Source organism: Eleginops maclovinus, chromosome 14, assembly GCF_036324505.1.
Source record: "Eleginops maclovinus isolate JMC-PN-2008 ecotype Puerto Natales chromosome 14, JC_Emac_rtc_rv5, whole genome shotgun sequence".
In the NCBI taxonomy this organism is placed as follows: Eukaryota; Metazoa; Chordata; class Actinopteri; order Perciformes; family Eleginopidae; genus Eleginops; species Eleginops maclovinus.
In genome coordinates, this window is record NC_086362.1 from 1,615,043 (window position 1) to 1,625,469 (window position 10,427).

Consider the following 10,427-nt stretch of genomic DNA (forward strand, 5'->3'; position numbering starts at 1 on the left):
AATTGTAGTGGTAGACACTATAGGATGTTTTAGTGTTGATTGTTATATTTTGTTTCTAAGAATTCACAAACATCGCGAGACATTCCGACACCAGAAAAATAATTGTGCAGTTAGAATAGTAACTCAGTATGCCTGTTGACTATTGGTTAAGAGGGCTGCAGAAACAGATTCACAACGCAGAGCTGCAGGCTCGCGACGCAGAGCTGCAGGCTCGCGACGCAGAGCTGCAGGCTCGCGACGCAGAGCTGCAGGCTCGCGACGCAGAGCTGCAGGCTCGCGACGCAGAGCTGCAGGCTCGCGACGCAGAGCTGCAGGCTCGCGACGCAGAGCTGCAGGCTCGCGACGCAGAGCTGCAGGCTCGCGACGCAGAGCTGCAGGCTCGCGACGCAGAGCTGCAGGCTCGCGACGCAGAGCTGCAGGCTCGGAGAAAAGAAAAGAAAAACACAGGAGCGCGCGCAGGCCAAAGCACCAGAAGGTCACTCTCTCTGGGTCTGCTGGTTGAACCCAGAGAAGTTCAGAGACTCGTGGCAGAGTGTTGAAGATCTGCAGCCTCTGTCCTCTGTGGAATCTCCGGCTTTTAGAAAGCTTGTCAGCCAAATCCCCGTTAACACACCAACGACCAGGTGAGCTAACGCTGCATAGAGACTGGTTCATATCCAGCTGGTCACAGGGCCGTGCAGAGGCTCCACTAACATGTTATTAATGACACACAGAGACGTCATGGTACTGGTATCACATATTATTCAGCCCACTGAAACGGAACATGGGTTTAATCTCTACTTCTTTCCTAATGTTCAGCATGTACTGCCAGATAGATAGATAGCTTTAATTAATGAGCTGCATAAACTACATTTTAGCATTTAAAGCCAAACTTTAGAGGTTCTTTTGGTGAAAGTAACTCAAAGTAACGCAAAAGTAGTGTAACGCATTACAGTTAAGGACAGGAATAAGTAACATGTTCTGTATTACATTTTGGAAGTAACTTGCCCAACACTGTCGTTTACACATTGCTAACACTAACAGCTAACAGCTATCACTAACACTAACAGCTAACACTAACACTAACAGCTAACACTAACAGCTAACACTAACAGCTAACACTAACAGCTAACAGCTAACAGCTAACAGCTAACAGCTAACAGCTAACAGCTAACAGCTAACAGCTAACACTAACAGCTAACAGTTAGTTATGATAATGATTTAGGAATGGGGTTTCCAATTAAATCAAAACAACTGATACAATAAGTGTCAGTAACACTTAAAAATACCACAAAAACAACAAGACGATACAGAAGTCCATCTGTATTCTAAAATAGTAAATTATAACTAAAAGTGAACCAATATATCTCAAATGTAAAGTTAGCTAGCACACTTTACACAGATATTAAAACAACTAACCGTTATATATATATATAATTACATAATATGTTCTTACAACACTATGCTGTTCATAAAAAGGTCAACAACACACTGCGATAACAACATATATGAGTTTACTCACCTTTTGAAAACCAACTTCTGTTTTCAAAGTTATCACCGCCGCAGTGACAGTTATTTCATCACCATGGCAACAGCAGGGGCAGGCCGCGTCCCAACACGATGATCACAGAGGCTGAGTTCCATTCCGAAATCAAATCCGTAAAATAAAAAAAGGAATATCTTCAAATCTTCATTTAGAAACTATGGAAAACTGGTTTTACAGTTGTGCCAAAGACTGGAGAAATATGTATAGACAGAGAAATTAAAATAAATAAAGAAGTATATCAAAACATGGACATTATATTAGAGTAAATAACAAGTGTTAGAAATAAGAAATACAGAAACACTTTTACTACAAATATGCAAAAATAGACATATTTTAGCATATTTATGTAAACATATAACTATAAAAATAGACCCCAGTTGTAATTATACATTCATTTGAAAAGTACCTCAATCTGTTAGAGATGGTCAATTTAAAAAACCTTTAATATTGCCTATTCATGTCTAGACCTCTTGTACACTAGAGAGAGGAGAAGAACCAAAAAGCATAAGCATTAACCCTGCAGAACCAGAGCTTGAATTGAATGATAAAAACAATAACAAAGAGCTTTCTCAATTTCCTGTTGAAGTACACAGCCGTATACAAACCACTTTCTCTCAGATGTTGTAGATCTCACCACAGCTGATGGAAACTGTGGCGCTGAATCTGATTTAGTCTCTTCAAAGCATCCAATAAAGTTTCCCGGCAGCAGCTGACACTGTTTCCTGTCGCTGTATTTGCGTTTAGTTTACTTGTTTGTTCCTCTTAATTACTCTGAAGTGTCATTTGTTTATTAACCAGCAGGGCTTTCATAGAGGGAGCACTGTTTTATACTTCTATGAGTGGAGACTAATAAGAGAACTGTTCTCAGAGCTGGTGGTCTGATAAAACCCTTTTCATCGCTGTGGAAAGAGTTTTATTACTGGTTGTTTGGCACGATGTGACATCTTATATTTAATGTTACTGGCTGATTCATTTCTTAGATAGGACACCAATCCAAAAAAAGAAAGGAAGTTAAACATTTGTAACTTTTTTGGGGGGAAATTAGCAAATTTAGAGACTTTTCTCCATTTGATAAATAAATGAAATAAGGAAAGGAAGGGGGGAGGAAAGGAGCCGCAGATTGATGAACAAGATGGGAGAAGAAGAAAGAAGTGTGTGTGTGTGTGTGTGTGTGTGTGTGTGTGTGTGTGTGTGTGTGTGTGTGTGTGTGTGTGTGTGTGTGTGTGTGTGTGTGTGTGTGTGTGTGTGTGTGTGTGTGTGTGTGTGTGTGTGTGTGTGTGTGTGTGCACTTGTGTTTGTGCGTGTGTTATCTGCCTGCATGGTAGGAGTCACGTACAGCTTTCATCTGTTTATCTTTGTTTACTGTTACAAACAAACTAAAGTGGAGTCAGTCTGAGAGCAGGTCGGGGGGTAAGTGCTTTTCCTACTGTTGGGAAATCTGCAGCTTCATCTTCTCTCAGATCTTCCTCACGTCTGTGGCTTCGTTCTGTGAGAACCAAGTTTCTCTAAAATTACATTTTTCCAAAGTTTCTTATGAAACAGATCCTTATTCTAACCCTTCCTGATATTGTTTAGTGAGGTTGTCGTGCAGCTTTTGATTGCTGTTCCTGCTACAGCCTGTACGTTCATTCAAAAATGATCTTACCTCTAAAAAACAAACTCATCCAACATCATTTATTTGTAAAATGTGTAAAAAAATAAATTAAATCTCAGAACAAAAATCTGAAATCATTCTTAATGAATCTGAAAAATGTCACAAGATTATAAATTAAAAATATCTGATTTATAATCTGATGACATTTTTCAGATTCATTAAGAATGATTTCAGATTTTTTGTTCTGATATTTAATTATTTTTTTACACATTTTACCCAAAAATATTTGGGGTGATTTTTTTTTTTAAAGAGAGATCATTTTGAATAAACGTGCAGGCTGCAGCAGGAACAGCAATCAAAAGCCTCCCTAAACCTTTGTTTTTTTTATTGTTAAGACTTATTAGAAGCTCTCTTTAAATGCAGTATGAACCCGGTCCATGTGTACATTTAACACGTTTGAATCCTAAAGAATAAAGTGCAGAAAGAAGTTTGAAGTGCAGGAATCTGTGGTGTAATAATGAAGCCTGCTATCACTCCTGTTCAAACGGACCAATAAAGTCCAGTTTTTGTTTAAATGAAGTTTTACTGCCTCAATTTCCACAACACGGTTTTATGAACCGACTCTTTAGAGAAGCTGAGTTCAATCACAGCGGGTGTGTGTCACAGTTTATGGGATGTTCCACTGTGACAGAGGAGGGGAGGCGGGGGAGAGAGATGGAGTAAAACTGAGCTGCATCAGTCTGACTGCATTAGTTCAGTCTGGACTACAGAGAGCTCTTCTTCTGCTCTCGTCTGGATTTAATTCAACAGAAGAAGTCGGACAAACAAGAAGGTGAGATTTAACATCAAGATCTTGAGCTTTGAGTCAAATTACTCCACATTGTGGGCGGATTTAGCGTGATTAATAAGAGTTATTGTTAGTTGTTCATATGATAACGTGCACTAATTCTTGGCCAATAAAGGCTCACATAATAAAACACATTAAAGATCAATAAGCAACATTTAAAACATGAATGAAAACTGATTTACAACAGGCTTATGTTTCAGACAGTTTCATTAGTAGCCTGAACGTAGGCATGTGCTTCAAGCCGTAACCTTTAACATACATGTTAAAGGCAATCAGCCATCTAAATCTATTCTTGGTCTGCAGACAATTTGGAAAAGATTGTGTATCCTGTACATAGTACTCTTTATTTAATATACTATTTATCATTTACAGTTTATAAAAAAGTGCTTTGAAGATGTGACTTTAGGGTTATCTTTCATTCTGAGCCAATGAGGACTGATAACTCTTTACACATTACCTGCCTTATGTCTGGACTGCATTTTAAGAAACAAATCCCTTTCCAATGAAGACCGTGTTCTGTTTATGTTTGCTCCACAGATTTCTTCTAAACCTGAAATCATCAAATGTATTCGTAAACATGGCGTTCGCTGCTTAGGGTCCGAACCACCAGATACCTCTGGAGCCTCTAACTCTGCTGGGAAGTTGTTAAAGGATATGTACGTTGCACACGGCTGATTCGTCCATAGCAGCCGGGTCCAATCTGGGTCCTTTTTTTAAAGCTAAAAAAAAGTTCTTAAAGTTCTGTAAACTCTTTAAAGTTCGCCCTAGATTCACACTGGGTTCAGGAACTGGCAGCAGGTTCAGGGATGTTTTCTGCAGTTGTAAAGATGGATTCAGAAAAGGGTTCTGGAAACAAAGCCGCTTCCCGATGTCCCTCCATACCCGGTGTGTTTTTCTTGCTACTTCTCACCTGGTGTTTGACATTCATCCCCCCCGTTGGATCCCAAAGAACCGTCTCATCAGAACTTTCAGACCGCCGTGTTACCGACCCGCCTCATAGAGATCCAAATCTGCTCCAGGAAACCGCCATCAAACCCCCGACCCTGCTGGAGAAAGCAAAACCAAATCACAACAAGCTGAAACACAAGCACGAGAGAAAGCCGCCATCCAACGCCTCGTTGTCATCGCGGAGGCGCCCGCCGACGCCCCCCAGCTGCCTGCAGGCCACCTCCATCAACACCGCCTTCAAGTACATCAACACGGTGCTGTCCTGCGTGATCTTTGCCGTGGGGATCATCGGGAACGCCACGCTGCTGAGGATCATCTACCAGAACAAAAGCATGAGGACCGGACCCAACGCGCTGATTGCCAGCCTGGCTCTGGGAGACCTGATCTACATCGCCATCGATAAACCCATCAACGTGTACAAGGTGAGGAGAGCGTGTGTGTGTGTGTGTGTGTGTGTGGTTATATGTTGTGTCCTGGGCTTACAGGAGCAGCAATGCATCATAGGATACACAACAGCTCCCTATGGTGTGTGTGTCAGTCAGGAGGTTGAGTGTCACACAGATAACGGCACTAAAATACCCCCCTGAGATAACACTGTGTGTGTGTGTGTGTGTTTTTGTGTGTGTGTGTGTGTGTGTGTGTGTGTGTGCGCAGCTGCTGGCGATGACCTGGCCGTTTGCAGACAGTGTGTTGGGTCTGTTCCTCTGCAAGCTGCTCCCCTTCCTGCAGAAAGCTTCAGTCGGCATCACCGTGCTCAACCTGTGTGCTCTGAGTGTGGACAGGTAACACACACACACACACACACACACACACACACACACACACACACACACACACACAATAAATACAATTAATAAATACATTTGACCCCCGCCCGCCCCGCGTGCTGCAGGTACCGCGCCGTGGCCTCCTGGTCTCGGGTGCAGGGGACCAGCGTTCCCACGGTAACGGTGGTTGAGATCGTGGGCATCTGGCTGCTGTCGGCGCTGCTCGCCGTGCCCGAGGCCGTCGGCTTCGACATGGTGACCTTCGAGTACAAGAACGTTACCATGACGACATGCATGCTGCAGCCCAGGACCCCCTTCATGACCGTGAGAAAAATACACCCAAAAAATATCCGTAAAATATTTGAAATATTGTGAGAAAAGTCTGAAAAGTGTCTGGAAAAACTTACAAGAGTCTGCATCTAAAAGTAAAGTGAATGAAAAAGTTTCAAAACGTATGTAAATAATCTCAGAAAATAAAAGTTAAATGTCTAAAAACGGTCAGAAATAAGGATGGATTTAAATTCTCTACATATATAATAAAATAATTCCCAAATTTCAGACCACTCACCACAGAGCCGGGCCGCTAACCAATCAGAGCAGACATGGCTCTGGTTTCAGTGTGTTTCTGTGTGTTGCAGTTCTATAGAGACGCGAAGGACTGGTGGCTCTTTGGGTTTTACTTCTGCGTTCCTCTGACCTGCTCGGCTGTTTTCTACGGACTGATGACCTGCGAGATGCTGCGGCACCAGAAGGGAAGCCTGAGGATCGCACTGAGTGAACACCTGAAACAGGTACACACACACACACACACACACACACACACACACACACACACACACACACACACACACACACACACACACACACACACACACACACACACACACACACACACAGGTGTTTATGAGTCTCCTCTTCTCCTGCCGCAGCGTAGAGAAGTTGCTAAAGCTGTTTTCTGTCTGGTTCTGATCTTCGCTCTCTGCTGGTTCCCTCTCCATTTGAGCCGCCTGCTGAAGAGAACCGCCTACAAATCCCATGATGCACAGCGCTGCGAACTGCTAAAGTAAGCAAGAGAAACACATCTGAAGAATACTGTATTATGTAGTGCAAAAGAAATGATTTGAATGAATAGAAAGATTAAGCGCTCCAGTCAAAAGAGTGAAAAATGAATTAGATCAAACAGAATTGCCGACCAAGATATTAAAAACGTGTGTTAAGAAAATTTAAGTAAAATATGTTTTAAAATGAATCTGAAAAAGGTCTAAAGATTTAAACAAAATATGTTTAAAAATTGGGGGAAATGTCAGGAAAATATTCAAAATATTTCAGTAAAATTTGTAGAAAATAAGAGACAGAAAACAATCGGAGGGAAAAGTCTGAAAATGATATAAGAAATCCTAAAGTCTAAAGGAGGTTAAATAAGCATAATCTGAAACAGCAGTGTAATGCAGGAAAATATCCTAAAATCTGTAAGTAAAGTCAAATAAAATACCAGCAAAAAAAGAAAATGTCCCAAAAGTTTGTGAATATTTTCAGTAAATTATGTGGAAAATGTCTAAAAAAAAAGTCATGGAAAATCAGATTTCTTTTAACGTGGATCATTTTAAAAACGTACGTATTTCTTCTCTTGGGATGTTCTTCTTCCTCCGGGGTCGCAGCCTCCTGTTGGTGCTCGACTACTTCAGCATCAACATGGCGACCATCAACTCCTGCATCAATCCCATCATCCTCTTCTTCGTCTCCAAGAAGTTCAAAAACTGCTTCAAGGTGAGCGTCGGTCCGGGGTCAGAGGTCGTTAGACTCTAAATGTTTGGGGTTTAAAATATCTCCAGTGATTAACACATAAGAGGTCGTGACGTCTGATGGAAAGGAAATGGGACGTGACCTTTTTAACGTCTGAAAAACAAGACTGGCGTTTATTTAATCGTAAACCCAAAGTCAGCATGTTTATTGAACGTTTGAAGATAACGTTCTCAGTGTGCATCACAGCACCTTTATATTATACTAAAAGTACTAACAGTGTACCTTCATCTGTAGATTGTAAATATCTGATAATGGGTTATAAATGAGTTCCTCTTTAATAAATCTGTCTGTCTCTCCGTCTGTCTGTCTCTCCGTCTGTCTGCAGTCCTGTCTGTGTTGCTGGTGTTATTCTGGCTCTCTCTCCAACAGCACGCTGCCTCTGCACCACGGGACCAGCCTGCAGTACAAACACACTGACCACTGAGAGCCCCTTTCTCCCACTGCACCTGAACTCAGCACCACATACATTCTGTATAAAGGAATAGCACTATATCGATCCTCTAATGTTTAGGTTATACCTTTTGTTGTGTATTTATTCAGGTTTTTACATATTATATTTTTGTTATAGACTCATTATTGTAATAATATATGGAAAAACGTACGTGAACATTTATTTATTATATTTATATTTTAAGATAAATGTAATAAATAATATTAATCATCACGACTAAAGATCATGTGTTAATATATCTAATGTCTTTTAATAAAATTAATTGGAGCATTTTGATTGTATTTATACGTTGTTTCACCAAAACTGTATGAAAGGGAAAACATGAAATAATACATTTCAATATTCCAAAGTTTTTATTGCACATCATTTAACACATAATACGTTTAAAAGTAGAAATAAACTATTCTAAAATATAAACATCTCAAAATACAAATAAATCAGAAATAGAGAAAGCTATATATATTTTCTAATTCCAGTTTATTTTTATTTTGAGATGAGAAATAAAAATAAACCGGAATTAGAAAATATATATACTTTCTCTATTTCGGGTTTATTGCACAGAGCTTTTGGCAGGTCTTGAGTGTTGTCCATCACAACTTGTCCCTCAGTGATGATCTTCAGCGGGGCTGGACTGTGGTGCAGAGAAGAGGAGGGCACAGCACCTTCATCTCAACCAGGAGGGTCCCAACGCCAATGCGGCGGAACGAGTCCTCATCAGAGTCCTGAAACGAGAGCAACACAGCGCACCATCAGGACCCGTTTCATTTAATAACCATGAACAATGTGAAGCAGTGTATTCCTGAGAGGGTCACACACATGAGGAAGGTGCGATTGGTTCTGCTGGAATAGAGAAACCAAACCGATCACTCAGAGAGGTCAGAGACTGCTATCAGTGCTGACCCGGAAATAAATGATACTGACAGATGTTCTTCATTCTGTCAAAGCTTGCCTCAGTATAAGGCTGTCAGGAATATGCAGATGTTTTACTGACATTTCAGATGTTTTTCCAGTGAGATATTAATGAATGTCTTCAATGACTGATACTGGTACCGTTCTTCTGTTGCTGCTCTAGAGTCCCTGCAGGTACAGCTGCTAGAGGAGGGCTGCTCTGTCTCAGCCAGCAGCACTTTAGAAGAATCTGCCACATTTAAAAATAAGAGGCAAACTAAGCTACTCAGTGAAGACTATACGGTCTCGTTTGTAACGATTTCGCCAATATTTATCGGCCAGAACTAACTGCACGAGTGCTAAGTGGAACAATCTCAATCTGTAATTGTATACAACTACGCTCTCAGGGTTCACCAGGGAGAGGAACTAACACATGATGGTGAAAATGCAATACCCCCCATGGTCCTTTCAGATGCTCTTTGAGAAGGTAAGAGGTTACAAAGCCTGCTCTGTGGTTACACAAGTTACACAGCTGGAACATCCGAAAAGGTTTAGCTCAACAACTCAAACACCTCATGACGTTCTCCTCTGAACATTCAAAGTTACTGTTGTAAATGTGACAAATCACTCATGTGCAGCCTTAGGAAAACACCCTTTCGATCGGTTTGGTTACCATATGAACAGACGTTAAGTAATGTTAAGTAAGTTCTCTTGGCTCTAAAGCTTAACTTACTGTGACCAGATTATTGATCTGATTATTTTATGTATTTCTTAAATGGAGAAGCGTTTCTAAGTTGGCTCATCATCCCAACATGTTCTCTTGTTAGTCTCCACTCATAGAAGTAGAAGCAGTGCTCCCTCTATGAAAGCCCTGCTGGTTAATAAACAAATGACACTGAGAGTAATTTAGAGGAACAAACAAGTAAACTAAGGCAGACACAGCGACAGGAAGCAGAGGGTCAGCTGCTGCTGGTTTCCAGCCTCAACAGGACTCTTTATTGGAGGCTGTGCAGAGAATAGATCAGATTCAGATTGGTTCTGCAGGGTTAGTGCTGATGCCTTTTGGTTCTGGTCCTGTCTCTAGAGTTCATGAGGTTTAAACATGAGTCAGCAATATTTAAAGGTGGCTTTTTTTATTGAGCATATCCAACAGATTGAGGAACTTTTCAATTTCATATTTCTGCACACAAAAGGTAAAGGTGTGAAATCACAGCTGGGGTCTGTTCTTCAATCTGTGGAGTTAAGTTGTTTTGAATTGTTGTTTATTTATAACTTGTTGTTTTTCATTTCTGCTGTTTATTTACCTTTGTTTCACATTTGTTGTTTTACATCAATGTTTAAATGTTTCTTATTTCTTACATGTATCATATTTACATCCTAACTTCTAATTTGTTGTTGTTTTTATTGTATGTATTTTTTTTTATATTTCTTAGTTTTGCATATTTGTAGTGCTTGTACTTTTTGATTATATCATACACACATTTGTATATATACTGTATATCTGTATTATATTGTATCTGTACCATGTCGTGTCACTTTCAACGAACTTGTTCTAATAAATGTTCAACAAATAAAAAGCAACACTCTGCTGATCGGAGCATCAT

At 40.5% G+C, this 10,427-nt stretch overlaps 2 protein-coding genes across 4 annotated transcripts in view; one reads left to right on the plus strand and one right to left on the minus strand.

The window, feature by feature from the left end:
- ttc29 (tetratricopeptide repeat domain 29) overlaps positions 1-5,385 on the minus strand; it is a 10,013-nt gene extending 4,628 nt beyond the window's left edge. For both annotated transcript variants that reach the window (XR_010167365.1, XM_063901094.1), the window contains exons 1-2: positions 4,877-5,385; positions 1,502-1,612 (exon numbers count right to left, since the gene is read on the minus strand). The gene's annotated coding sequence lies outside the window, so the exon portion shown is untranslated. The remainder of the gene's footprint in view (positions 1-1,501; positions 1,613-4,876) is intronic.
- On the plus strand, positions 3,700-10,241 carry LOC134876182 (endothelin receptor type B-like). 2 transcript variants are annotated; one of them, XM_063901092.1, is made up of 8 exons: positions 3,700-3,951; positions 4,504-5,336; positions 5,569-5,696; positions 5,807-6,005; positions 6,320-6,472; positions 6,611-6,744; positions 7,340-7,448; positions 7,854-10,241. In XM_063901092.1, the coding sequence occupies exons 2-8, from the start codon at positions 4,773-4,775 to the stop codon at positions 7,899-7,901; spliced, it is 1,335 nt and encodes a 444-aa protein (XP_063757162.1). In that variant the 5' UTR covers positions 3,700-3,951; positions 4,504-4,772; the 3' UTR covers positions 7,902-10,241. The 2 variants fall into 2 exon arrangements, with proteins under 2 accessions (XP_063757162.1, XP_063757161.1); XM_063901091.1 differs by having other exon boundaries at positions 3,797-3,951; positions 7,810-10,241.
- The last annotated feature ends 186 nt before the right edge of the window (positions 10,242-10,427 follow it).

Excerpts from the sequence above, each read along its gene's own strand:
- LOC134876182 (XM_063901091.1), top strand. The coding sequence starts at position 4,773 with ATGTTTTCTGCAGTTGTAAAGATGGATTCAGAAAAGGGTTCTGGAAAC. Across the intron at positions 6,473-6,610 it reads TGAGTGAACACCTGAAACAG|CGTAGAGAAGTTGCTAAAGC; the intron begins GTACACACACAC and ends CTCCTGCCGCAG. Across the intron at positions 6,745-7,339 it reads CAGCGCTGCGAACTGCTAAA|CCTCCTGTTGGTGCTCGACT; the intron begins GTAAGCAAGAGA and ends CCGGGGTCGCAG.